This window comes from Coniophora puteana, assembly GCF_000271625.1.
Source record: "Coniophora puteana RWD-64-598 SS2 unplaced genomic scaffold CONPUscaffold_12, whole genome shotgun sequence".
Taxonomy (NCBI): Eukaryota; Fungi; Basidiomycota; class Agaricomycetes; order Boletales; family Coniophoraceae; genus Coniophora; species Coniophora puteana.
In genome coordinates, this window is record NW_006913064.1 from 150,248 (window position 1) to 176,603 (window position 26,356).

The window sequence follows — 26,356 nt, forward strand, 5'->3', positions numbered from 1 at the left end:
GGTGTTTGCTGGCGCCGATACGGGCGCATCGCTTCTTGTAGTGGATCCAAGGGTGGGTTGTCAGAGCGAAATCTCACGCAATCTCAGTCATTAAGCAGCCAGTACCTGGTGTTGCTATTTCCACCCTTATTTCAGAAACTGTGCAGGTACAAGCTCTGGGTGAATCATTGACCCATGTGCTGTTGAGGCACAAGTATAGCACTTAGTATGTACATCAGCTGTTTCATCGAGCTATTGTGGTCAGATAGCAACAGGACCATGAAATGAAACTCAGAAAACTCCGACAGTGGTTCTTTATGCCGTTGTCGCGACTGTAATCTCAGTGTAAGACCTTGCTGGGGGGAAATACAATGGCTCGCTCGGCCTGTTGTTTTCCGCGAGTGCTCGTTGTTGCAGCATTGAGCGTTTGTGCGGACCTCACTGTGGTAATCCTCATTGTGAGAGACCGCCGGCACCGCCGCGTTGCTTCCAATGATGGTGATGGATGCGGCACCCGCCGACGGCGCCGTTCATGTTGACAACCGATTCACGGGTAGATCGAGGTGGTTCAGATGATCCACTGCACTACGGCCCACTACGGCAGGCAACCAGGAGAATGACAGCAAACACCACAGCTACGTTGCTACCCCTGTTTTTACAGACCATCCGACGACTGGTATGCAAGCCGTTGTGCGCGAGGAGGATTAATTGTCGCGGTGCGCGTTGCTCGTTGCCGAGTATTGTCACCGTGGGTCGAGCATGACGATGGTAGGCGACAGGATTCGAGACCCTGGATTGGCTGACTGCCCTCGAATTTTTCTGGCGATGGCAGATGGCAGCGGGCAGGACCAGTGCACCCCGGCGCGCAGGAGCCACGCGGTCGTGCGCTGGCTTTGAGGCGTGTGTCCCAGGCCGGCGAGCCCGGATGCAGCCCTGAAGACAGCGGACATGGATCCCCGGACATCAGAAGTATGGACAAGGGACATATAATAAATAGACAAAGCCCTGGCCATTCATCTCCAGGCACTCCTTCCCGCAGTCGACCCTCGCCCTCGCTCCCTCGTCCCGCCTACTTAGGCCCAGCCCCGTCCTTCGTTTTAGCCCCTCCCAGGCGCTCAGGTCCCCGTCAGACACAATTCTGCAGCGCAGAATCCTTACGACAATGGTCCGCTTCCCTCTTTTTGCCACGCTCATTAGCCTCACCGCGACCCTCGCGGCGGCTCTGCCCTTAATCCGCGAGACTGCCCTCGTCACCCGCGCCGCCTCCGCCCAAGCCGCTCCCCATTGGGTCGCTTATCAGGATATGGGTGCCGACGGCGAGAACGGTGCACCCAGCGTAGACTCCATCAACGGATTCAACAACTTGTGAGTGTTTATCATTGCTTTCTTACCTCGCTTCCTGCGCAAAAGGTGCCCTTGGATTGAACTGACGAATCCTCCGCTTCTCTCATCTAGCCTGCTGTCTTTCTGGACTCCCAACGGCGCTGTCGACCAAGCCGCAAACTGGGTCAACCTCGATGACGGCACCCGCAGCTCCATCAAGTCCTCGTACCAGGCCGCCAACATCAAGCTCATGATCTCTGCCTTCGGTGACCAGATCACGCCGACGACCTCAAACATGAATCCAAACACGACCGCAGACCAGCTCGCGGCGTTCGTCAAGCAGTACTCGTTTGATGGTGTTGATGTTGACTACGAGGACTTTGCCGCGGTCAACAAGATGGATGGCTCTGCTGAGACATGGCTCATCCAGTTCACGACCGAGCTGCGCAAGCAGCTTCCCGCTGGGCAGTTCGTCATCACGCACGCGCCTGTTGGACCGTGGTTCAACGCGGTGCACTACAAGTCGGGCGCATACGTTACTGTGAACAAGGCTGTCGGTAGCCTCATTGACTGGGTACGCTTCGTCTTCTCGGCCGAGTTGTCACCCTAACGCTAGACACTAATCTTACGGAATCCAGTACAATGTGCAGTTCTACAACCAGGGCACTGACTACGAGACCTGCGACACGCTCTTCACCAAGTCGGCGAGCTCCACTTCTGTCCTGCAGATCAACGCTACCGGCGTCCCGCTCGACAAGATCGTCATCGGCAAGCCCGCGCTCGTCAACAGCGCCGGCGAGGGCGGCTTCATGAACACGACCGCTCTCGCGTCCTGCCTCACCACCGCGAAAGCCAAGGGCTGGAGTGAGTCCTATCTTGCTACACCGCTAAAGCGACAGATTACTCACGTGCTCTCGTACTTTCCCATCCACAGACGCTGGCGTCATGGTCTGGCAGTACCCCCAGGCGGACTCGACCTGGATCCAGGCCGTCCGCGCCCAGGCTTTCCCCGTGTAATTGACCCCTCTCTCTCTCTCGCGGCACGCTCACGCTCTTTTCTGACCGTCGCATCTCCATCCCTCTCAGTTCATCGGGTAGCTGCAACGGCCCGGCGCGCACCTTCACCACACCGGCCCATCCCCCTGCTACCCAGAGCACCTCGTCTGTGTCCGCGTCCACGACCACGTCTGTTTCCACGTTCTCATCCGCGCCTTCGTCCACCTCTGTGTCCGCGGCCACGTCTCGTTCTACGTCTGTGTCCACGTCCGCGTCTGCGTCCCGCCCTGCCTCCACGTCTTCGTCTGCGTCCCGTTCTACATTCACGTCCGCGTCCTCGGCATCGACCTCGGCCCCCTCCACGTCGTCTCTCGTTCATTAACGCTCGAACACTCACCAACAGAAAATATCGATTTCTTCCTTTCATTTCAGGTTATAGGTTATCGGTGAATGGTTGTTCCTGACTGTTGCCTGCTGATATACCTTGCTCATCTAACTAGACTAGACTAACGGGTTCCATACGTTACGCTACACTAAGTCGATACTAGGTCTACTCGCGATATTCCTTCCGTTCTTGGGTGTTCATCCTTCCTATTCTTTATTTTTTATTTGTTCATGCCGAGGACTCTGACGAACTGTGCTTCTTGGTTGTGTTGTTGCTCATTCCTTCTTAGCTATTGTTATAATCCTGGGTAGAAAATGTAAATATCTATCTTGGCTGGGACTCTATCTCTGTGTCTGTTGTAGCATGTTGTTTGTGCTCGTGCGCGTTTTGTATCTGGGGATTGGTTGACTAACAGACTAACTTAAATTGTTTATCGTTGGATGTAGCTGGCGTACGTGCACGTCTGGAGGATGCGGTGAGCTCAGCCATCGTAAAAATCATTTGTTGAGGCGCTCGTCCTTATAAGAGCTTCTGGGCTGTTAATATACCTCGTCCGTCTCAAAGCGGCACGGGGGGTACAACATAGACCCGGTGCCATCAGGCTAAGACGCCTCTCATGTCCAGCAGAACGCCGAGAACCACTGGAAGAGAATCCGAACCGCAGAGGGCGTCTCGAAACAGCAATCGTATTGGTCAAACTTCGAGCTTTCGAGGCTAATCCTCCGGACTTGAGCCGGGCCGTTTCCTTACATAAGCCATGACAAGTCCAACTCGGGCGCGTCTCGGGCATCGTTGCATCAGGCCTCCATCTTCCCGCATCACACCCCTTATATAGCAAGTTCTCCTCCTCCCACCAGCGACTTTCAGGCTTGAATTTCGTCGCCTTTGTCAGCAGCAGTCGACCATCGACTGCATGATGGTGTCATGTTGACGTTTCGGCCGGACGTTCCGACTTAACCGCATGCATATTAAAGTCAGAGCCGTCTTCAGAGGGTCAACGTGGTCCACCCCGCTCGAACTTAATTCTCTCTGCCTCGTGTCCTTCTCTGAGTCGGACTTCGCTGCCTTCCATGACCGCAGAACCAGTAGCATGTCATGCTAACCCTAGCGGTTTTATGTCAGAACAGGTGTATCCTCTGAAAAAGGATGGCTCTACAGAGAAGTCCAAGGAATGGACAGCGAATGTCACGGAGAAGGATAACTATGTAAGGCCTTCCTACTGTTTCCTGTGCTTCGATTAACGTTCGAACCCGATGTCACCTTCTGTCTTGGAGTAGGTGGAGTTTGAACACAACGATCCTCGGAATCCCGTCAACTTCTCCTACACCAAAAAATGGGCGATCACGCTCGTCGGTGTCGCCTTTACTGGGCTCAGCGGTTCGTCATCCCGCCCACTTACTACGACATCGATGCTCATTTGTATTCATCACTTGTCTAGCTGCGACGTCGTCCGCGTACTCGTATGGGTACGACACGATGATCGCCGAGCTCGGCTGCACGCGCATGGAGGCCACACTCGGTCTCAGCATGTTCACGATTGGCTTCGCCATCGTCCCACTTGTCTCGTCTCCTTTTAGCGAGGAGTTCGGGAGGAGACCTGTGTATCTGGTCTCGGCGTTCATTTTCTTGATGTCTCAGATCATGATTGCATTGTACGTCTCTCTTCTATTCTCGTCTCATTGTCTTGGTCATTAAGTCACCGGGCGGACACTTCAGAGCGCCAAACGTTGCGGTAGTTATTGTCGGTCGGTTCTTGAACGGATTTGCCGGTTCGACGGCTGCGACACTTGTTGGTGGAACCATCGCCGACATCTGGGAGCCAGCACAGTAAGAGCCCGTTCATTTATGAGGTATCGCAGCTCATCAGCAGGTGTTGTTCAGGCGTGGGCTCCCGATGTCGATATACAGCCTACTCGCTATGTTCGGCACCTCTGTCGGACCCGTTGTCGGCGGATGGATAGACATGAACCCGAATATGCACTGGCGATGGATATTCTGGATGGGTGCGATGTGAGTTTGTTCGCGCTGTCTTTTCTGTTTATCGAGGTAAACTAAAACCCACGTGCCGATAGATTCTCTGGGACATACTTGATTGTAGCCCTTTTCTTCACGCAGGAGACGCGCTCGAGCATCATATTAGCAAACGTGGCAAAACAGAGGCGCAAAGAAACAGGCGACGAGACTTTGCGGTCACGGTCCGAGGTTGACAGCCAATCATTCTGGATGATGCTCAAAGCCTCGTCCACGCGCCCGCTATGTGAGTTATATCGTACTACTCATGCCGCAACTAGTTTTGCTGACGTGGCTCTTTAGACATGCTCTTTACTGAGCCTGTGGTGTTCGCTTTTAGCGTAAGCGTTCATTAGTCAGTGATGGGCGGTCCCTGTTAAAATCCCGCACAGCTTTGGATAGGGTTTGCATGGGGTCTCGTCTACGCACTGATAGAGCAAGTATTATCTCTCTCGCTCTGTTCATCAATAAACTAACGTGACCGTGAACAGTTCGATTGGCTCCGTCTTTAAGAGTGTATACGCCTTCAATACCGGCGAGACTGGCTCAATATTCACATCCCTTTGGTTCGCTGCTCCCTTTTCTCATCATCATACTTGACTGTCTAACCACACCATCAGCATTGGCTGTCTACTCGGCTGCGCCCTGAACTACTATCAAGAGACGCTCTATACGCGTAACTTTGCAACTCGTGGGCCAGAGGCACGCCTTTATGTTGCGATGCTCGCCGCAGTGCTCTTCCCCGCGGGAATGTTTATCTACGCATGGACGGCTTTCCCATACGTGCCGTGGATCGCTCCAGCAATTGGTCTGACGGTGTTCATGACATCGTGCTATGTGATATACCAAACTGTATTCGTGTATCTGGCGGATTGGTGCGTCGTCATCTTCCTGCCTTGTGATTATAGTAACTCGAACCTGATACGAATGCTTTAGCTATGGGAAATGGGCATCGTCTGCTTTGGCTGGCCAGAGTCTCCTCCGTACGTTTCCGACCTCGCAGTTGGACGGTACAGCAAGTACAGCGTTCTAATACAATCCCCGATGCAGGCAACTTGCTTGGCGCAGCATTCCCTCTCTTCACGGAGCAGATGTACGACCGCCTGACGTATGAATGGTCCAATACTCTCTTTGCATTTATCGCAGTCGCGATGATACCAATACCCTACGTACGTATTTTTCTTCGCGTCCGTTAGTTCCGAGCTCAACATGACTGTGTTTCAGGCCCTGTTCTTCTATGGAGACAAGATCCGCGCGCGGAGCAAGATATCCCAAGAGATTACTGCTAAAGATACCGACTAACAAGTACTTCTTATGGAAGCAGTCGTGTAGTCTTGACGTCGTTTCTATAGCGGGGTTTACACTCTGTTGGAGCTCAAGGCCAGGAAATCACGAGAGATTGTTCCAAAGCCAGTAGTTCTCTCCAACACCCAAAAGCATTAGACATAGCCCAGAGACAAAGTGGAAACTTATGTTCAAAGAATACCAGCAATGACTTCGCAACTGACTGACAATTTTGAGAAGAAGAACTTCACATATTTATAACGTAGGAAAGACAAGTTTCAGTAGAGAGAAACTCGATTAAGAATGTATACGGTACATATAAGTTTGAGGAGAAAGTGTATCATATTTTGATGTAGATGCCATAATGCCAGACCGTGATCCTGAGCCTCCTGCGCTTCCCCCATTTCCACCACCCGCGTCGCGTCGCGGCGTTCCAACGCGCCAAGGCGCATAGTCGTCGAGCCCGAAAGAACAATTGAGCCAGCGAGAAAACCGATCATGCATCACAGAAGCGCAATGGCGTCGAGCACCGCCACCGCGAAGATGCAGAACGATCATATCGCCCATAGGAGCTCAAGTCATTCCTCCGGCGGCTTGGACAGAGACTAAAGGCAGTTGTCGGACACCGATCGGGTGTTCGCAGACTTCCCCTTGTTGCCGCCCCTCCTGGGCTTGCCCCTGTTCCTGTTCGACCGAGGCTGAGATGAAGACGCCTGGACAGACTGAGCGGCCGCGAGTTCTGCGCGCTCTTTGTTGTCGCGGAGTCGCTGGCTCCTCCGGCGGGACGTGGTCGGAGGCTGCGGAGGCTCGAGCGCCCAGTTGGGAACGGAAGAGTCGTTGACAGGAGGAAGCGAGGACGAGGTGGCGGTGGCGCAGACGAGAGCCCAGTTCGGCGTGTCGTCAGCGTCGGTGGACCGAGACGCAGAAGCGATGGTGGCGCATTGGGCGGCCCAGTTAGGGATATCGTCGCTGTAAAGTGCAGTGGGAGCAGCACTGAGAACAGGAGCGCTGGGACCAGGGACGTCCCCAACAGTGAGTGGCGTGAGCGTCGGCTCCACGGCAGCGGCGGCGTCCCTCTTGCGCTTCTTAGTAGCAGCACGTTTCTGAGCCTTCGTGCGCGTGTCCATAGACGAGCGGGAAGGCTCGGAGATAGCATTGTCCGCAAGGATAAGGTTCGTAGCGGGAATCAGCTCGGAAGCGTCTTCGACAGGTGCTTCGATTCTGATGCACTGGGTGACGTGGTTCGAAGAGGCCTCCTGTAATGAACAAAGGTTGAGATCGTGCTTCGCGTTTGATAAAGTAAGTAAGCCACGTACCGTTTCGAGCCGCCCTCGCGCCCACTTCTCAGTCAAGGCAGACGCACTTCCTGCGGTGAAGTCGCCAACGTCCAAGGAAATCAAGAGTCGATCTTGAGCATCGACGACTCGATGTTCCAAGGGATGGGGAACATTGCATCCCGCGAGGGACAGTGCGGAGACGCTTGGTGTCCCAAGATGCACCATCTAATGGCAACCGGCGATCAGAAACACGAGACGACTCGTATGCGTATAGTGCTTACCTTGTCAAAGGACGCCAGCATAGCATCCAATTTCTTCTCCTTCTTCTTTCGCTTCTGGACTGCGTTCCTCGAGGTACCATAAAACTTTGCAGGAAGCTGGGTGCCGGGAAGGAGACAATCGGGAGAGAGCTGGGCTCGTAGAGCAGCTGCCTTCTCACTCCGCTGCTCCTTCCGTTTCCTGTTCAGCTTTTGGTTCCTCGTCTCCGGGATGGACAGCGTAGGCTGAGTGATGGAGAAAGGCGACGGCGGCGATGTTATGGAGCTCGCCGATGTTGTCGCCGAGCAGCAAGTCGAAAGGACGCGGGCAAGTGCTTCATCGTCCGAGGCGGCGAGGTTGGGGATGATGTCTTCGAGGCGTTCGGTATCGAGAGACGTTACGAACGCGTCATGCAGGGATACCTCGTCCACGAAGACGGTTACAGCTGACTTGATCTCGGATCCACGTTGAGCCTCGCATTCGTCGCCAGAAAGTCCACGGTCGCCTGCGAGCATACTCGCGGGCACAATGTTCTGATCGGCTTCGAGAAGGTCTTTGTCCTCGTCATCTGAAATTGGAAGTGGCGTATTGACCGCGTGTCCGAAAATCTCATCATCGTCGATCGGTGGTAATGCTACGAGCATGGCGTGCTCGTGCGCTTCGTCAGAGTCAATGGCGGGGAGCGGGGTACGAACGGCGTGTCCAAGAATCTCGTCATCGTCGACTGGTGGCAATGCGACGAGAACAGCGTGCCCGAGGATTTCATCTGCGTCCATAGGGGGGAGCGGGGTATTGATGGCATGGCCGAGAACTTCTTCATCGTCAATCGGGGGCAATGCTACAAGCATAGCGTGCCCGAGCGCTTCATCTACGTCAATGGCGGGGAGCGGAGTGTTTATTGCGTGTCCAAACACTTCGTCGTCGTCGATCGGTGGCAAGGCTACGAGCATAGCGTGCCCGAGTACTTCATCTGCGTCGATGGCGGGTAGTGGGGTGTTTACTGCATGTCCGAACGCTTCCTCATCGTCGACTGGTGGCAATGCGACGAGGATAGCGTGTCCGAGTGCTTCATCTGCATCGATAGGGGGCGGGGTACTAATCGCGTGCCCGAGAACTTCTTCGTTGTCGACCAGGGGTAATGCTACGAGCATAGCGCGCCTGAGAATGTCTTCCGTGTCGATGTCCACTGCGTGTCCAAGCGTCTCTTCATTGTTCGTCGGCAGCGTCCTGAGCATAGCGTGCTCAGGCCCGCACGCCGACTTGACAATGGGGAGAGGAATGGTGCGTCCAACTCCCTCGGTGTTGACCGGTGGCAGCATCTTGAGCATAGCGTGCTCAAGCCCGCACGCCGATTTTACAGGAGGGAGAGGCATGGCGCGTCCAAGCGCTTCTTCGTTGTTGACCGGTGGCAGCATCTTGAGCACAGTGTGCTCAAGCCCGCACGCCGATTTTACAGGAAGGAGAGGAATGGAGAAGACGGACACGTCGGGCGTGAACAGACAGATGGGAACGATGGTAGGACACATCTCGAGGGGGTCGCTATCGATAGGGAGGGCGATGTCGAGAAGATGTTGGCTAAGGGTGCCGTCACCGACGACCTTGCTGGGGGCCGAGAAAAGCCCAAATAGAGCATCCTGAAAGATCCATGAACTACTAAACGCTGACGACGGTTTGAAGTACTTACTAGGACAGTTGACAGCACGGCGACGGCAATGACGCGGTAAAGGAGACGCAGTAAGAACAGTATGTCGGCTTCCGAGAAGTGAGGATGGTACTCCTCCAAGGGTCCTTGTACCCCTGGGTGCGCGTAAGACTTCGAGTAACCCACGTCAAGGACCAGAGGACCAGAGATGGCGGACGACTCCGCTGCGAGTTCAGGAACGTGAAACTCGCAGGCGAGGGGCTGAGGTACGGCGGATACATTATACGAAGAACCAGGTACGTGTTGAAACTCCTCAAAGGTCTCATTGGCCGATGTCCAAAGGATGGTAGCTAGTAGTAGTTAGTAACCACCCAACAGCGGAGATAATTATGCTTACCATGCTCAGAATAGGAACCAGAAGCAATTACCGGGCTCGACACGCCTTCATGTAAGGTCGAGCCATTGACAGAGGGCTCAGTGACGTTGAGAGGGGGGGACGAGGACGAGGAAGTAGCCGAAGACCAAGGGGGAGTAACCGTTGAGATGAACCACCCGCCAGCCAGCCATTGACCGATAGCATGCGGGATCGCGCGGATGCCGAACAAAGGGGCTAGCTCAGCGAGAGCGTTGGAGAATAGCGGACCACCGGGGAGACCAAGTGGACCGGGAGAGGAGGATGTGAAGGAACCGGACCCCGCCAGCGCATAGAATGCGTGGAAGGTACGGAGAGCTACAGCGATGTATGCGGTGAGGATCATTTTGATCGATAGAAGAGTATATGTGCGAGTGGACAGTTTACTGGAGAGCAAACGTCCGAAGCGCTGCCAGTATTTAAACCTGACGGGGGACAGGTTTGGTGGTGTTTGCCAGGACGTGCTTTGCGGTTCAGCTTGACCAGTCTCGTTCAAAATCTTGCGAGGTACAGGTTCAGACCAGATGTCCCGGACCTTCGAAACTGTGAGCTCAAACTTGAACGCTTATCCCTTAGTACGTACCCACGTAGCACATATGAAGAGCCTTACGCTCGCGCTCGATATCCAGAGAACCAGCGATTTTGTATTGACCAAGTGCAAGAATACGCCACCATACAGTAGACCTGTTCGATCACTGAGGTACTTTTGCGACGTTTCTAGCAGCATGAAAGGCTAACAAGGTTTGAGCCGCCAGTCCCGATGAATCAAACGTAGACGTCTGAGACTCCGCTTCGAGAACTCGACCTGTTGACACCGCATGAATACGATTTGAGATCAGTCCGTGTATTAATCGATGAAACTCACGTCATATCTAGATTTGAGATTCGCCTGCTAATCCAACTGGTTGCTCGAGCGCAAAGCAAAGGTGATAGTGAGAGTAAGACGGGGCGATCCAGGCTTCCAGCACACGAGACATTCCAACCAGAGTGAATCATCCTTTCCCTCAGCGCAGTCGAGGCTTGTGGTCGGAACGGGAACACAGCGAGGTCAGAAGAAGGTTGCCAGTCCGGCGCGAAACTGCGGTGGTTGATTAATTGCAAACATCGCGTCGCGCACGTGCGCCAGCAGCGCAAAAGCGAGGATAACGGGGAATCCACATTTTCCGGCGGTCCAGCATTCCAGCAGTCCAGCCGTCCGTCCGCCGGTCCAGCTGTCTGGCCCCGCATTCCATCTGTCCGGCGGTCCAGATCCGCAAAGTCAATGCAGATGATCTTGCCGCGTCATATCCACACTCGTCCCCCATGGTGTTCGCCTCGATCTAAGCTTATAATAATTCAGCTCGAGCCGGGACTGCCGCTTCTCGTTCCCAATCTCTTTCTTTCTTTCCCCCCACTATCGCTAACCGGCTGCTGTGCGGTCTCTGTCGACACTCTTTAACGCAACACCCAACCCTCACCCTGTCATGCCGCCTCCGGAGCCTCACGTCTTAGGAACTGGAGACGTTCTCTGCGTCTACTGTGATTGCCAGATGCCGCTTTGCCCTCGACTCTGTCGAAGGGGGCAAGCATATTGCCCGCGTCTATGTTAAGGTGAGTTTATGCTTCCTCCTTGCCTCATCCAATCACTGACAATGTCATTCTATGTATCATTAGTGTCCCTGTGTGCACCGTGGCCCTCAAATACAGAGGGCAAGTCGAGATAATCCTCCCTCGCGGTTGGGGCAGTCCATATATAATCCTTTAGGGCCCGCCAAAGGATGTGTATATGTATGTCATCAAGGTCAGTAGCATCACCGACTATCTTGGCGTATAGGTGGGGGATATTCGGCGGTGCTGCTGACGTGTCCGTCGAGGCGTGCTGTATGTTTGCAATGTTGCTGCGTGTCTCGCAGCAGATCTTGATGAATTTCATGATTTGGTCCATGGTCAGTGCGGCGAGAGGCGGATATCGAGCGATCCTCGTGTAAACATCAATGAAGGGAATTGGTTTGGGTTCCATATGCATTGTATATGATCTGTAGGCCGAAGACAGAGGCGTAGGGACAGGGAGGTAGGTGCAGAATACAAGCAGAATACGAGATAACGGGAAATACGAAGGACAGGGGCTATCTATCTACTTGTGGCTGGCGTGACTTGATCACAAGTTGGTTGACTTCTGTGTTCCCACGCCTGTGGCCGGACAGCTGGACAGCTCGCCAGACGCGGCATACCCAAAATGTGAATTCCCCGTTAACCTGGCAAAAGCGAGAACACCCGGGAAATGGGAAAGGTGGCATATGCCGCCGTGGCGGCGCGGCGGCGCGGCGGCGCGGCGGCAGTGGCGGTGCACATACCTTCAACTGGACCGGATCTACGCGGATCCTTTACTCCCTCGACGAGCCACCGTACGGACGGCTCGCCGCCGTAGAAGTGGCATATGACGAAGAAATACAGACTACGAACATAATCCGTGCGCCGAACCTTGGTGTTGAGAGCGCCGTTCAAGAGCATTTCCGGTGGCATGGTACAGAGTTACAAGCCTTTGAGACGGAGCCATATTAAGGGAGGATATTGTACTCACACAATCTTCCAGAGGGCGGGTCTGAACGCACAAAGCATATGAAGCATTGTCTGTTCGACTTTGCATAAGTAGCTTCCGCATACTTAGGTACTCTACCAGACTACCCCACTGGAGCCCATGCACCGGAATTTCGACGTTAAAATCAGCCGCGACTACGTTGATTTTTATGTTAAAAGAATCAACGTAAAAGCCGAACAAAATGTTTATGCATAAGCGGGGACCACCCGCTACTACGTTATGGATAGTCTGCAAAAGATCAACCTACTAGCCGCTGCATACATTAGCTGCATCGCAATGGAATATGTATTGTGAGAGCGGTCCAAGGCCTGCTTGAACAAAAATCAAGCTAGGGCTCGAACTCGCGGCCTCATAGACGCGTTTCCTACTCAATTACCATTAGCGATGCTTTACATAGTACACCACATGGCTGTAAAGATTAGGCGGCTGAAATTGTATATAACCGCTCAGCGCTGGACTTAGCGAAAATTCTGGCCAACTTTGCCATACATCCCTTCAGTCACTTCGTGAAATTTGTACTAAGTCCTTTCTTAATAATCATATACCATCAAGCAAGGTATTCTCCACCAATACCGTGGTGCAGTGGTTATGGTGCCAGCTCGAATTCCATTGATACCTTGTGAGGTCGATGGTTCAATACAATCAGGAGTCTCTTTTTTCTGTCAAAATAGTCTGGAAACACCTTGTTTTCTTCACTCTGAAAGTGAAAAGGACTCAAACAACGAGAGAACGCTCATCAGGCATTTACATATGGTTGTATGCCTGAATATATAGATAGCTAGGTACACATACATGCGTGTATATGAATACCAAATTGTGGATGGATATCGATTTGAGTACGCATCAACGTACTAGCGGCTGATTTTAAGATCGAAATTCCGGTGATGTGAGAGCTGCATGAAAGAGGATGGAAAATGTGGACCTCTTGAAAGGCACGCGAGGCTGCAATCGTAAATGGATGAACGATGTCTAGGGAGGATATCGTACGTTTATAACCCGTATCTTTAAAATTATGGATGAATTTTTGATGGTGGCTGAAACCTTATTGTCCATTTGCCTAAGTTGTACTATGACCTTGAGCTTCAAGTAGCCTTCTCTCGGTGGAACTTATACGAACTAGTGCGTTATGGGTATGGTTCTCTTTTGCACAGCATGAAATTGCGCCCTTTCGGGTTTGCACAGCATTGGTCCTCTTTGTCTACGTTGTTTAGCACCCTTGCGCATTTGCACAGCACGGAATATCATAGCTTCCCGGATTACCGGTTTTAGGGTGTGCGAAATGATACAAAATAGCTGTGGTTCTTTTGTGGTTCTGCAGTTCGTTCATGTTCATCCGGTTTCTATCCGGTTTCTACAGTGTCCATCTATGTTCGCAATTGTCCTGGGCATGTTTTGTCTTTTGAACGGCCGTCAGGTTCAGCAGACTTCTGCTGAGTCGACGGCAACCGTGTTCCATTGTTTTTATGATACTGCATTCAAACGCGATGATGCGGATTGACCTGCCACGGAGTTGCGGATTTATAGCCCGTTTGGTGGCCAGCCTGTTGCTGAGGGCGGTCTCGCGCTGGTCTTTGCCAAGTCGTCTTTTCTACCCGGGTCTACTATCCAACTCGATTCGCAGCCAGTCCTTTCCTATTCCAGGGGAACCCAGTGTAGCATCTTACTACGAAAAGGCACCCGAGATGCAGCAACCGTTACTTATGGCTGTCGGTCGCGTTTCAAGTTCCAAGGAGGTTGTCGACGGCACGGTGACATTCGACCTTACTATCCAGGAATTTGTCCACAAATATCGTTGTGTGTCGGTCGTGCAGTACGTGTTATACTTTTTGATTGTATCGTCTGATCATTTCCTAGCAGAGTGCCGAATGCGCCGAGGTAGGCACATACTCACGCGCCACAGGCCAACTCGATCGTTGCTGTTCTCGCGGTTGCTGCGGGCGTCATTGCTTCAGGCTTCAGGCTTGGTTCGGGTTCAGCTCTTTCAACTTAGCGTGAATATCGCTCCTGCGCCTGCCGTTTTCAGCGTACAAACGCGGAGTATTCAATCAACGGTGGTTTCGTTGCGCTTAACAGCATTCCTTCACGTGATGAGATGCTTCCCTTTATACGTAGGGTTTCCAGCCGTGCGCAGGAATAGGTTGAGATATTATAGTCTGTATAGGAAACATCTGCGTTTGCGTACTTGGGCACTGTATGATAATAACAATGATATCGGATGTTGACGTTGGATGGGAGTTAAGTTTCTTTGAACGCGAGTGCGTTTTTGCTTTCGAACACTGCAGAATACGCCAGTGTGTCTCATTGTTCATATTGATAATTCCGGAGCGGGAGCGAAGGGCCCGTCCTTGTGTAGACGAAGGATCTGAGCGAAACGAGGATGGCTTGCGAGATGAACAGCGTATGGATTGTCTTTTGGATTTCGCATAGCACCTTGGATACCAGGCTATCGTCTGCAGTTGGACGTACCGATACTATGATTATCCATGCCCACGTACTACGATGCTCGTGCTATGTCTCGCTGCCTCATTGTCAACGCGTGCAGCCATTGCTGCTCTATCACTCTCAACTGGACCCTGTCGCTGAATTTAAACAGTTCCATGCAACTCAGTGCATGACGCAGCATTGATACAAAGTACAAAAGTAGAAGAGAGCTGATGCGGTCAACATAGCTACACTACACTCCGAGAGAGAAGTTAAATATCGTGGTATCGTCGTCAGCCCGAGTCGCTGGAGTATCAATCTAATTCATGTTCACTGGAGTCCGAATCGGCACTTTCAATAGAGTCCGAATCACTCTTATTGGAGTTTCGATATGTCGAAACTTATAGTGTAGGGATGCAACGTTGGCGGACTCAAACACGCTCAGTCTTTGCTCAAGCACGCATAAGCGTGGCGGCGAGGCGACGCGCGGCGGTCACATCGTGGGATTTTTATTTTGTACACCGCCACTGACGCCGCGCCGCCCAGCCTGCCGCCGCGACTTGCCGCCTTTCCCAGATCTCGGACTTTCTGGCAAAAGCGGCACGGCGGACCAACGGCGGAGTTGCAGCAGTTTCGGACAACGCCGTCACAGGAGGCCAGTCCCAAACCGACCCCCCAAACCATCAGAAGCCCTCGAGTCCATATCAAACCTCGGCCTCAAGGCCTCAGCACTCAGCTTCAACTTACCGGCATCGCCGCTTATCTACTCGGATACAGAGAATATCATTGAAGATGGATCTAGCAGAGCGCCGTCATAGTGCGTAAAGTAAGCTCGCGTGCGTTCTTGTTTACCTTCATGCAACAGTTGCAGCAGCGTATCATATGGGTTTCCACCGAACAAGCCACTCATTTTCTGGAAGGAGACAGAACTTTCATCGTAAGGTATGGTGTGGGAGGTGCATCATTTCATTGTCACCAGTCTGGATTCACACGACGAAACCAGCTGCTTGGAACGTTCTAGAAGACTCCGAGCCTGGACTACTTGTGCATTGCGTCGGTCCTGAATTCGACGTTTTGATCCGCTCTGAAGCGTTACGCTCAAGGTCGAAGCGGATGGTTTGAGGGCCGAGGCACACTAGGGCGGACGGTCAGTCGCTCGGTAAACGTTAAAGACGTGCAATCAGAAACTCACTCTCGCTCGGTACATAATCGAGAGGTTATGACAAGCCTCTACTCCGCTGCGGTGTTCATTAGCAGTACTGTTTGGACAGCGCTGATCCACGTAGGTTTCGTTACCTTGGCTGAATATACAGTTGCTGCTTTTACTTACTTGCCGAGCTCTCATGCAAGGAATATACTTGGCGGTTTTCGCGAAATGTTTCTTGGGACTCACCCATGAGATGACCGTATCTACCGGGCCCCTTTCACTCTCCTATTCTTTCGACTAGGCTCGAAGCTGAGAATTAGGCTCTAAGTGGCTTTCTCCACACGGCCCCGAAGGAGCGTCCAGGCCCGGTGTCCTTTATCTTCTTCCGTTATCACGCCATACAATATTGTCACGCAGAAGCCTGGACATCACATGGCCCACCCCTGGGTGGACATTGGGTATATTAACAGCACTGTGCACCGCTTGGATGCCCAGAAACTCGTTGACCACGTCCGAATCACCGAGATGCTCTCCAGACTAGCTCTCTCCATGACACCTATGAACGGCCCCGCCGCTCATCGTTCGCAACTCCTCACCGGCAGCCGATCTCCTCACCCCGTTCAACGCATGCACACTGGCGCCAACATGTCAAACCATCGCGACAAGCTCGACTACATCCGCGAGCTTGCTTCTACTGGTGGTGTCCTTGAACGTGCAGTCTCACAGGAAAGTCGGCCTTCAGAGATGGAACTGACGACGAGGGAGATGACTGCGGCCTGACACCGGTCAAGGTCGATTAACACACAGGGGCTCGAGCAGTAAGCACACTTGATTGCTCATAGACGAGATACGCTCATTGACATTGACTTGCATTTAGCCAGTGAGAAGCTTGAGTCTCTGCGAGGCGAAACACCACACTACATCATTCGTCTATTGATGACAATCACGATTCTGCTCTAATCGGCCTGCGTGCGGTTGTCGGTTTTGACTAATCGGTATCTTACTACCATGCAGATGGTAGGCCTGGGAGACGTAGGAAGGCGCAACGTTTCTGGATACGCACGATATGCGAGTTCCTGCATGTCAACGCGAGGTGGCGATGGTAGAAACATATGTTTTATAAGGTTTCGGGCAGTATCACGTCCTATGTATTATAGGCGCAATGCGTATCGTTATTGGTTTATTTATCAGAGTGGTTTTATTATTCGCTCGTAATATTGCCACGCCCAACAATTGCTCGTTGAATAATGGGACGACTTGAGAAACACATTATTCTGGTGCAAACACAATCCGTGAATAATCTCTGGTAGTTAAGCGCATTACTTCTGTTCCACTGTTGACTTGCAATCGTCAAGGTTCTTGCCGGCGATATCGTCAGGCCCTCCGCTAAGCTCCGGCGTTGCACCACTAAAACGTAGGTCTAGAACGTGCGGTGCTGAGGTCTCGACAGCAAGTGCTGCCTCCAAGACTGTCGTAAGGAGTTGACTGTTATCTGCCTCTGAACCATCCCCACAGTATATGAGTCGAACAATACATGTCACGATCACAAACAGGTTGCATATAATCAACGAAAGCGCTGCCTGTCATACATCACGTATAAGAATCTTCCTTACAAGCTCATGAAAGGGGACATACCAAGACATGCGCGCCAAGGACGACCATTTCGTTGAATGGACCCATATCGTACACGCCGTGGAAAATGACCAACACGGTGATAACCATGGAAGAGAAGAACACGGCGTAGACGAGCATCCGTCGGTTCCGTGGCAGGCTGGAGCCTCTCAGCAGCCAGACAGGCAGCACGATAAGTGGGATGTCGGCGAATACGCCGGCTAGTCGGACCGAGTCAACAAAGGCGCACCCCGAGGATACTTTGTATGTGAAACGCGCACGGACTTACTAATTATTTGCATCAAACTTGCCGTTTGATCCGCGATACAGTGTCGATACTTGCAGAGGTACATCTGGCGCGCGAAGAGTGCGAGCCACATCAACACGAAAAAAACGGCGGAGACATAGGCAGCGCGACGCTGTGGTGACTTGGTGTGCGTGATGCGTATGAACGAGCAGAGGATGCTCATGCGTGACCACCTACATAAAGTCTGAGGAAAGCAGCTATCAAAAGGGAGATGGGTCTCGGCTCACCAAACAACGTTGTTCCACATACACGACGCCAGCCATGTCATGAACATGTACCTGCCTACGAATCCAGATACTGATATTCATTCGAATAAGGAGCTGTAAGCTTAAGCGCAGGTAGAGAGAAGGAAGCGACACGTACTATTATGCTCCCATAACGCCCATGCGAGAGCTAGACAGCACGCGTCGCCGACAAGCGCCAACGCAGCCCATGCGTCTTCCCACCACAGTTCGCGTCTGTAACCGCGATAGCAAAGCCGGAAAAGAGTGCAGATGAGAGCGGTAATGTGAAGGACGTTACATGCGACTGAACGCGGAGGTAGAAAGTATGAGATAAGTAATCAAGACGAGAGCTACGACCTCGGACTCACCAAGATCACCTAAAGTCCAAGTTACAGGGTCAAGCTGAGGCGGCTGCCGCATCTAGCACACGCAGCCTCGCCACTGGCTAGCTGGGGAGGTCTAGACACTGTCTGCCAGTGCGTTACGATGAAGCAAAACCTTCGAGAAGCCGGGATTAGCAGCGCTTCAGAAGAATGTGCAGGCGCACAGCGAGAAGAGGTCGCAAGAAGTATTCAGAGCAGCGGTATAAGCCAGTACTGTGAGTACGAGAGCTGAGAAAAAGCAGAACCAGAGCGACGCCGCATATATAGCGATGTTGAGACTGGTGCCGGTGGCTAGTGACTACTGTATAGGGGCTGCGCTTGCAGCAGAGACAAACACCGTGCGGCGGAGTGAGCGTCAAAGTGGAATACATCTAGTCAAGGCGAGAACCCCGACATGTTTGGCCTTCCGCGCTGTAAATAAATGAAAAGGAGAAAGTTCTTCCCGCAATTGGAGCCGACTGGGAATACGATTGGCTGAGCTTCCCGCCACATTTGATTTGACAAGGGTTCCTCGTCCCTGTGTCGCACGTTTCATGTTAACCTTTGCGCGCTTTCTAGCCAGACCTCCGCCCATCTGGACCTGGTGGGAATAAAATCGACAAAAATTGGGGTGTGTTTCATACAGCATCCCATTATCTTACATTAAGTAAATGTACAAGACCCTTAGCTTCCCATTCAACGATATGTAGCTCTGATTCGCTGAAACGTACTGTTGCCGTTTGTTTATCGTAGCCCCTGGTAATATTCAATCTCAACCTCAGTCGAAGTATAAATCCTCGTTCCATGACCCGTATTTATCCGCGGTATCCGTTAAGGTCTTCGCATTTTTTTCGCATATGTTCGAGCACGACCCGATGTAGTGCCAACCGGAGGGGGCCTCTAGGCGCGACAGGCGGTCGATCATACCAACTGCCTTCTCGGCGAGACTTTGACGTTATCATATGCCATACGCGTGCGAAAAGGACCTGGCTCAATGATTGTGATCTACGTATACAAAGGCGGGTCGTCAGCAACAAAAGGGGAGGGCGAGAGCGCTCGAAGGTGTAAAGTTCAGACCTTAATGTTCCATGAAGCCCCCTCAATTTCTGCCTCTGATAAACCCCCGAGTGCTAACAGATTATTAGTCCAAACGTACGGCCCGTTGATCCTGGAGAAAAGGTGGCTCGGCCTTACCAAAATTTCTACGTGGTGAATACTAGGATCGTCATGCTTCCCTTGCAACTAAGCTCAAGATTTACTTACGTTGCAGAATTATACACGTTTCCGGGGCTCACCCATAACGCTAAGAGGTGGATTCAACAAGAAGACCCCAGGTCTGTTGAGTCAGTCACGCTCCTTCGCACCCGTGACTTGTGACAGGAACGTCGCGCAAGGTTATGCGCCGCGTTATGTCACGTCACATCTGCGTCACCTCGAGCCCGAGACTCGAGTTAAAGCTCGAGTAGAGTATGGTAGTAGGCTGGTTTCCGCGCTGAACCCCACTTCGAGATACGCTGTAGCTATTTCATCCATGAACACAGAAATTAGGAAAGAAAGAGCTCACAATGCAGCTTTTATCCCCCTTCCCTCACCCAATTTTGCCCTACGAACACCGGTTCGAGAGCTTGGTGACAAAATAAGGGCTGTCTCTACCGGTTTGACCTTCAACGTCACATACTGTTATACAATTGTCGTTTCACCTATGCGTCATTAGTCTATTCTTACAGTATATCCGCGTGTATAAGATATAGTCATGCATCACAACCGGCCGCCCGAGCTCTACACAACTGCTGGAATGTCCTGGCATTCCCGTGGCGTCGTGGGTGACCACGAGGGTGAAGACGTTGAGAGTCTTGAGACCACCTCCACTTCGACACAGATATCGACAGCGACGTCAATATCGCCGACAGGGCGGCCTTGAACAGGACCGAAACTGTCGCGCTCGGGCCAGCCAAACTCCATGGGCGGAAGGATTGTGGAGACGTCTTGCCAACGAGAGGCCACGGGTACGTCTTTGCCGGTTATTTTGCGATGCGTTTTGGGAAGGCTTAGTGTAATGCGGGACATCATCGCAACGGTCAGCCTGTTCGAGAAGTTACGATCCGCATGAGAAACGGTGTGGTGACGCCAAGGTGAAAGGGGCACGTACGTGAGCTGTAGCCTACAAAGCGAATGTGGCGTTCGGTTGTGAGCCGAGAGCTACGATCGCGCGGATAAGATGTGGAAACTTACTGCCCAAATACGTTCCGTACTCCGTCGGGGGTTGATGACATCATGACAATGGACGCGACGTTAACGGATGTAATGACGCTACATCAGCAGTGGTGAGCTGTACAAAGCCTAAACGCGCCGATAGTGTGAACCTTACCCGTAGTAAAGCAATCCGTCAGTGAGCAACGCACGGGCAATAGTCTTGCCATTCCGAGCGGGGTGGAACGGTAGCGTGCGTGCGACGATGAGGCTAACTACCACAGTTTCGTATACGATCCCGAACCAGAGTGCTGCCGTTGAGAGAGCGCTGACAACAAGAGTATATGTAAGCCATGTGACATGGCTGTAGAGGAGAGGTGGTCCCTACTGCCACGGCCCACGGAAGATAAGTGTGCACGCTAAACGCGGGAATAAGCGAATGCTGTTATTAACCAACATGGGGACTGGCTCACAGTGTACTGCGGTGGAGTGGGGAACCGCTGAAGCAAGGAATTAGGGCCGAAGGGTTAAGCGGGCCGGGGGAAATTCACTCACGTCCACCGTATGCAACAACCCATCCCGAAACGGCGACCCATATGACGTAGAACGCAGCTAGTGCCCAGGAGATAAATCTTTGGGAATATAGCGCAGCCACCCTAGTCATATCCATGTGAGGTGTCGGCACGAGCAGGCAAAAACATGAATCGGCACCTTCTAAGCATCATGAGTGATGCGACGAGTATACCAAGCTGGGTCATAGCTCCTTCATATTTCACGAAATGTTCGCAGCTTGCAAAAGATTTAGGTCAGCATCACGTGGCGAAAGAGCGCAGTGGTGCTTACTCCTGTACGGGTAGATGCTTAGCGATAATGTCAAGTCCATTGAAATGGATACGCACTGTACTTGACCAACTGGGGGATATGTACGCTAGACGAAGCGGCTTCAGTCACAGCCCGGCCGCCCAGGACAAGCTATACGCACCCACAAGGTTGACGATGAAGCCGAGGGGTGTTATATAGCGGTTCTATTCAAGTTTTAATGAACACACTCCGAGAAAACGGGGAAAGGGCCTTACCAGTATGAACAGCCAAGACACTGATGAAGTCAGCGGGACGTCTACAAGCGAATTCTCCATATGTACTGCTTACTGAAGGTTTTGGGTTGCCGCCATATGAGCTCAACCTTCCGTAGACAGAGTCAGATGTGTCTCTTCTAGGGACGAAAGTTGGACACGTACCTCATCGCCGAACGTGATCATATGGTCCCACAACAAGATGGTGAACGCAATGAACCCAACATACTGAGCAGCTTCCGGTCAACAGCGTTCAAAGATCAAGTCAAGCTGAGTGCTCACGATGGTCACGATGCTTGAGTCCAAGTCAGAAAAGCGGTTAGCCTCGAACCGCCCTTGGAAATCGAGTGCGAATAGCATATACTCACGAATCCTGCTTGTCATTCAGTATAGCCCTCCAGACATCCTGTTCAACGCCCTCTCCGAGATCATGCATCCTCTCTCCTCATGTAGGGAATCGCACCCTGCCACGGCAGCGATGGAGGTATGAAACTGAGCGGGGCGAGAGCGTAAGGCAAGGAGGAGGGTAGGAGAGGGAGGGGTGTTGGCGCACGCCCCGATGCACATGCCCAACATAGCACTGTCTGTAATAGTTCAAATTACACTTGGAATAGAAAGCAAATTAAGGTACGGCAATCAGCGTAAACCGTATACCATAAAAGGAAGTAAAAGGCGTAATGCCATCATCCCGGAGCCCGGACCCTGGGTCTCTAGCCAATCGGAATACGTCCGTCGTACGCCCGGAGGAGAGGTGATGCGTCTTCGCGCTTTGCCGAAGCAGTTCTTTGTTTTTATCGCCCTCGTAACGTCGTCAGGACTTGTTCATGTGAGTCAAGTGCGCAGATTGCCGTCGGCTTTTAGAATATGATAGAGCAACTTCGTCCGTTTTTCTCTCTCTCCGTGGCTATGTTGTACTACGATAGCTGAGAAGCACGCATGAGATGACCACTGACAGCTTACCGTTACTAGGGTTGTTTCTGGGCGCTGATGCGCCTTGACATTCGGGGGAGGGTGGGTTTAGGCCAAGGTTTAGGCAAGCGTAAACCCGACCGTGACATCGTATAACTTTGAGTCGAGACTTCCCAAAACATGCCTTTTATTTTATCCGATATTTCTACCCCAGACAGACATGTACGATCAAGGACCCGTCGCGGCGGTGCGGCCTCCTTCTGGCACTGACGCAAACCATCATTGTGGGCAGAGTAAGCAGTGTTGTTATCTCTGTGGAATGAGGCGTTCTATACTGATGGTGCTTCTTCGTCTATGCTCACATCGCATCAAACCTGCATCAAGCCTGTAGCTCGTTTTTCTGCTGTGTCTGCACTTGGAACCCGATCTTAGCAACCGAGCTCCTATAACAAACGTTCTGACACAGACATAACTTGAGCCTGTTGTATATTCATGCAAAACTCAACCCCTTCGCGATGGCTATAGGCTGAACCATTTAGGTCCTCCCAGTGGACTGTCGACGTCCGACAGGTGAGACAACCAAGCAATATTCATTCTACCCATGGCTATTTCACATGCACATAGATGAAAGTCACCGCATAGAAGCATGAAGGCGTAACCCGTAATGAAGAGTGTCTCGGGACTATTCCAGCTCGAACTCGACGTCGATCCTCTTGCCTCTATACCGATCCCGAAATCCGGCATCATGTACATCCTGGACGAAGGAACAGCCAAACCTTGCGCTACATCACGAGAGTAACCACAGCGGGTGGACCTAAAACCCTCGTCCCATCGAAGGTGATTGTCCCAGTGACAATGTCGACGAGACAACTATGGTACCGACAACGGAATCTTGAGGGAAGTACTATGCCGCCGGAGCAGGGAAAGCCTCATGACATGCGGTACCCACTGATGGTTTGGAGAGTGGTCTCACTAATTGCGTTTTCGAGGGAGTACTGATGGGCGCATTGGGTAGCTCGTTCAATCCAGAACGAGCCGAGCAATACGGTACGGAAGGTCACGGTGCCGTGAGTAGCGCGACGTTGCGGAGATTTGACTCGGCAACGCGAGCGGACAGTGAGCATAGGATCCCCGGAGAGGTGTGATGCAGCGTCTGGGAGCAGTGGTATGGAGCATCAAACACGAGATCGCTTGAGTATCTCGTTCGATACATACTTGTCTTCAAGGACGTCGAGGACGATGTAAGCGATCGTTGGGATGCGGGCGAGATAGGCGCTCGGCTGAGTCGGCTCGGAGCATTGGAGTGTCGGGATGCGGAAGAGATCCAGCCTTCGCGAGCACTCTAATTTGTCGCCGACTCAACTTTAGTCCACGGTGACGAGATGGAGACGAGTGGGTTCAAGCTGGGGCCGCCGAAAAATGCAGGCGGAGGAAGATGATCATGGATCATACTTCTAGAAGTGGGTCCATGTGCTCTCATCACGACTTGACTGACATAAACGTTTAAACCGGCCACGCCATGATTCATACACGCTTCTTCGCTCTTTCATTGGACGACGCATCATGGTCGAGAAGAACGTCTACCAGTCAAGAACCTCCGCCGAGTACCACGCATCCTCTCAGCCTACACATATCCGTCAAACGACACAACAGAAACGGCTGGATCATCTGTCGAACTTCGTGATCCTATCCCCCGGGTACCGTCCGACTCCGTGTTTCACCTAATTCCAGCTGGGTGGTGAGTTATAAATACGTACCCAGGTAGACCGTCTCGGCATCCAATCATAACTCGAGGACATATGCAAGGCGCCTAATTATTGTCGTACTTATAGCGCAAGACCTCGGGTTCAGAACATGACTTGCGCGTGGCCCCCCCATACCAGCACTTGCTTCATCTCGCGGCAACGAGTCCTCGATGGATTTCACCAACGCTATCGACAACCATGATGAAGATATTTCGCTAAGAAACGTAACTCTACTAAACACAGTATGTCACACTGTTTATCACATTTCCACCACAGTCCGGAGTTGGCGGATTAATGACCATTTTCATCCTTTGGAACACGCGTAGTACGTGACGTGTGCGTACATCCCTAGAAGTGCCTCTCCAAAAAAGAAAAGCTTATGGCTACTTCAGTCGCCTACGCAACAATGCTGGTAAGAGTTCTGAGCAAAGTGCTACAAGCGCCCGCTGACGCCCGCCGTCCCGGTAGATATACGACACCATGACGAGCCTAGATCTGGAGGTCAAGTACGTCTGGTGGACGCAGTGGTCGTTCATAAAGGCACTGTACCTCTGGACGAGATACTCAGCCTACGTCAGTCCAGCTCTCGGGCTCGTATACCGTGAGTGACCTCGAAATGCGCTAGCCTTCCCCTCGTGATAATCAAATTCTTCTCGTTCAGTGGGATTCGCGCCTGGCCTTACGCCTCGCATGTGCTTGAACGCAGTGTCCGCTATGCTATGTGAGCCCATAGCACAGGTACACTCAACTCGAGCTAAATGTGACTGGTATCATCACGGCAGGGATCGACGCATGCGGGATCGCAATCTCTGAAAGTACGTCTCTCTCCATCGGCTCGACTCGAAACCACCCAAAATCGAACAAGGAACAGTCGTGCTAGCACTCCGAACGTACGCTCTCTGGAGTCGAAATCGCAGGGTAGCAATCGCCGTCGGGGTCGTGTACATTAGCAAAGTCATTGTCGTGATCTTCGCCATGAGCAAGTTCTTGCAGGAGACGCAGAGTAAGCATCAATTCTTAATGGTCTCTTATCCTACGGTTGTATAAACTCATGGTGGACTGAACTTGGTGCCCAGTCACTTCGATACCCGGACATCCGGGTTGCTTTTTCATTGGCAATGGCGTTTTGTTGAAAGTATGCTGGTCCATGTTGCTGTTTGGAGAATCAAGTACGTATCAGGCGTTGAATCATATGCTCGAGTTTCATGACAGTATTTTTATTCAAAGTATGGGTCACATTCATGCTCGTCGAGTCTTATCGCATATGTAAGTTTGCTCGCCGGGACATCACCCCATGCATCGATGCAATCACTAACGCCCGCACAGACAAAGAGATTCGGAGCTTCCCTATGCTGTTCAAGATAGTGTTGACCGACGGTAAGTCCACGAAAACGTCAGGTGATGACTGCTGTCTCACGTTAGCGATACGAAAACAGGTATCTTGTACTTCGTGCTGCTATTAGGTGCGTGTGATACCCCAAGTTCAGCAAGATATACCATGCATGGCTCCGGTTTCAGCTGACAATGATCTTAGTATTGGTTATTGTTGTGATCGCACCCGCACAATCGGTGCGCCCTTTCAAGACTTATAGGTGGAACTTCAGGTGAACAAAAATAACTGACAGACCCTCGCCAGAGTTCGACATTGGATCTGACGGTTGTACTATGCACGTAAGTGGTGACATCGACCCTAGCAAAAGCTTCTGATTCTCTGGTGACACTAGACCCGCCCGCATCATGTACTCCGTGTTCATCGCACACCTAATACTCCACGTCAAAAGGGTAGCTGACCCGGAGCTGATAACGGAAGCGAGCCAAGTGACCCTCAGCGTGACGACTTTTCGAGTCGCACGCGGTACGATCGCTAGAGCATGATGAACGTCTGCTGTCGATGGAAAGGTCAGTTACTATAACACTGCATTAATACGGGCTGATGGATGCCGACTTCATACGCCGTTAGCTTAATTATACTATGCAGAGTAGTCCAAAGTGTACGGTAGCCACTATGGTAGTACCCAGAAGACGTGAAAGAGATAATACTTGGAGGGCCGCAACTTGGTCGGGAAACTTCAAGTTGAAGACGCGCACCGTGACGGTCGATACAACCTCGATATCGAAATTTTCAATTTACTGTATAATGCTCTACCTGGCCACTGTGATGCTAATACGTGCCTACCCCTGCGGCCTGAAGCTTCAGGTGAAGTTGCAAGTTGAAGCATAGAA

General features: G+C 52.0%; 7 protein-coding genes across 7 annotated transcripts; 4 read left to right on the forward strand and 3 right to left on the reverse strand.

The window, feature by feature from the left end:
* The first annotated feature begins 1,023 nt into the window (after nt 1-1,023).
* On the forward strand, nt 1,024-3,092 carry CONPUDRAFT_84290 (glycoside hydrolase family 18 protein). The gene is made up of 4 exons (XM_007774287.1): nt 1,024-1,344; nt 1,435-1,876; nt 1,941-2,166; nt 2,237-3,092. Exons 1-4 carry the CDS (start codon nt 1,142-1,144, stop codon nt 2,317-2,319), a joined length of 954 nt encoding a protein of 317 aa, XP_007772477.1. The 5' UTR covers nt 1,024-1,141; the 3' UTR covers nt 2,320-3,092.
* A 661-nt stretch (nt 3,093-3,753) lies between these two features.
* Nucleotides 3,754-5,995, forward strand: CONPUDRAFT_92336 (MFS general substrate transporter; the record flags this gene model as incomplete). The annotated part of the gene is made up of 13 exons (XM_007774288.1): nt 3,754-3,888; nt 3,961-4,060; nt 4,122-4,335; nt 4,400-4,510; nt 4,565-4,693; nt 4,756-4,940; nt 4,997-5,034; nt 5,086-5,129; nt 5,185-5,259; nt 5,314-5,568; nt 5,630-5,676; nt 5,744-5,862; nt 5,918-5,995. 13 exons carry the CDS (start codon nt 3,754-3,756, stop codon nt 5,993-5,995), a joined length of 1,530 nt encoding a protein of 509 aa, XP_007772478.1.
* A 936-nt stretch (nt 5,996-6,931) lies between these two features.
* Nucleotides 6,932-10,870, reverse strand: CONPUDRAFT_146138 (uncharacterized protein; the record flags this gene model as incomplete). The annotated part of the gene is made up of 9 exons (XM_007774289.1): nt 6,932-6,946; nt 7,000-7,233; nt 7,294-7,479; nt 7,536-8,017; nt 9,014-9,146; nt 9,197-9,309; nt 10,150-10,250; nt 10,305-10,371; nt 10,684-10,870. 9 exons carry the CDS (start codon nt 10,868-10,870, stop codon nt 6,932-6,934), a joined length of 1,518 nt encoding a protein of 505 aa, XP_007772479.1.
* Nucleotides 10,871-15,582: 4,712 nt separating this feature from the next.
* Nucleotides 15,583-16,839, forward strand: CONPUDRAFT_168056 (uncharacterized protein). Its single transcript, XM_007774290.1, has 3 exons — nt 15,583-15,847; nt 15,916-16,530; nt 16,590-16,839. The coding sequence occupies exon 2, from the start codon at nt 16,145-16,147 to the stop codon at nt 16,490-16,492; it is 348 nt and encodes a 115-aa protein (XP_007772480.1). The 5' UTR covers nt 15,583-15,847; nt 15,916-16,144; the 3' UTR covers nt 16,493-16,530; nt 16,590-16,839.
* Nucleotides 16,837-18,245, reverse strand: CONPUDRAFT_168057 (uncharacterized protein). The gene is made up of 6 exons (XM_007774291.1): nt 18,223-18,245; nt 17,994-18,158; nt 17,858-17,927; nt 17,613-17,803; nt 17,348-17,544; nt 16,837-17,292 (listed from the first exon to the last, which is right to left on the reverse strand). Exons 3-6 carry the CDS (start codon nt 17,902-17,904, stop codon nt 17,032-17,034), a joined length of 696 nt encoding a protein of 231 aa, XP_007772481.1. The 5' UTR covers nt 17,905-17,927; nt 17,994-18,158; nt 18,223-18,245; the 3' UTR covers nt 16,837-17,031.
* Nucleotides 18,246-19,995: 1,750 nt separating this feature from the next.
* CONPUDRAFT_168058 (uncharacterized protein) lies at nt 19,996-21,962 on the reverse strand (the record flags this gene model as incomplete). The annotated part of the gene is made up of 15 exons (XM_007774292.1): nt 21,848-21,962; nt 21,762-21,774; nt 21,645-21,707; nt 21,556-21,589; nt 21,483-21,502; nt 21,389-21,431; nt 21,250-21,334; nt 21,118-21,195; nt 20,962-21,062; nt 20,880-20,906; nt 20,795-20,825; nt 20,585-20,734; nt 20,449-20,526; nt 20,366-20,377; nt 19,996-20,299 (listed from the first exon to the last, which is right to left on the reverse strand). The coding sequence occupies exons 1-15, from the start codon at nt 21,913-21,915 to the stop codon at nt 19,996-19,998; spliced, it is 1,107 nt and encodes a 368-aa protein (XP_007772482.1). The 5' UTR covers nt 21,916-21,962.
* A 2,122-nt stretch (nt 21,963-24,084) lies between these two features.
* Nucleotides 24,085-26,008, forward strand: CONPUDRAFT_168059 (uncharacterized protein; the record flags this gene model as incomplete). The annotated part of the gene is made up of 15 exons (XM_007774293.1): nt 24,085-24,149; nt 24,221-24,375; nt 24,460-24,469; nt 24,526-24,545; nt 24,602-24,734; nt 24,795-24,854; nt 24,916-24,948; nt 25,005-25,136; nt 25,210-25,302; nt 25,361-25,399; nt 25,460-25,510; nt 25,570-25,596; nt 25,668-25,702; nt 25,770-25,804; nt 25,858-26,008. The coding sequence occupies exons 2-15, from the start codon at nt 24,304-24,306 to the stop codon at nt 26,006-26,008; spliced, it is 891 nt and encodes a 296-aa protein (XP_007772483.1). The 5' UTR covers nt 24,085-24,149; nt 24,221-24,303.
* Nucleotides 26,009-26,356: the final 348 nt, after the last annotated feature.

Excerpts from the sequence above, each read along its gene's own strand:
- CONPUDRAFT_84290 (XM_007774287.1), top strand. The coding sequence starts at position 1,142 with ATGGTCCGCTTCCCTCTTTTTGCCACGCTCATTAGCCTCACCGCGACC. Across the intron at positions 1,877-1,940 it reads TCGGTAGCCTCATTGACTGG|TACAATGTGCAGTTCTACAA; the intron begins GTACGCTTCGTC and ends TACGGAATCCAG. Across the intron at positions 2,167-2,236 it reads CGCGAAAGCCAAGGGCTGGA|ACGCTGGCGTCATGGTCTGG; the intron begins GTGAGTCCTATC and ends TCCCATCCACAG.
- CONPUDRAFT_168056 (XM_007774290.1), top strand. The coding sequence starts at position 16,145 with ATGGCCCACCCCTGGGTGGACATTGGGTATATTAACAGCACTGTGCAC.
- CONPUDRAFT_168057 (XM_007774291.1), bottom strand. The coding sequence starts at position 17,904 with ATGTTCATGACATGGCTGGCGTCGTGTATGTGGAACAACGTTGTTTG. Across the intron at positions 17,545-17,612 it reads AAGTTTGATGCAAATAATTA|CCGGCGTATTCGCCGACATC; the intron begins GTAAGTCCGTGC and ends CGGTCCGACTAG. Across the intron at positions 17,293-17,347 it reads TCCTTGGCGCGCATGTCTTG|GCAGCGCTTTCGTTGATTAT; the intron begins GTATGTCCCCTT and ends GATGTATGACAG.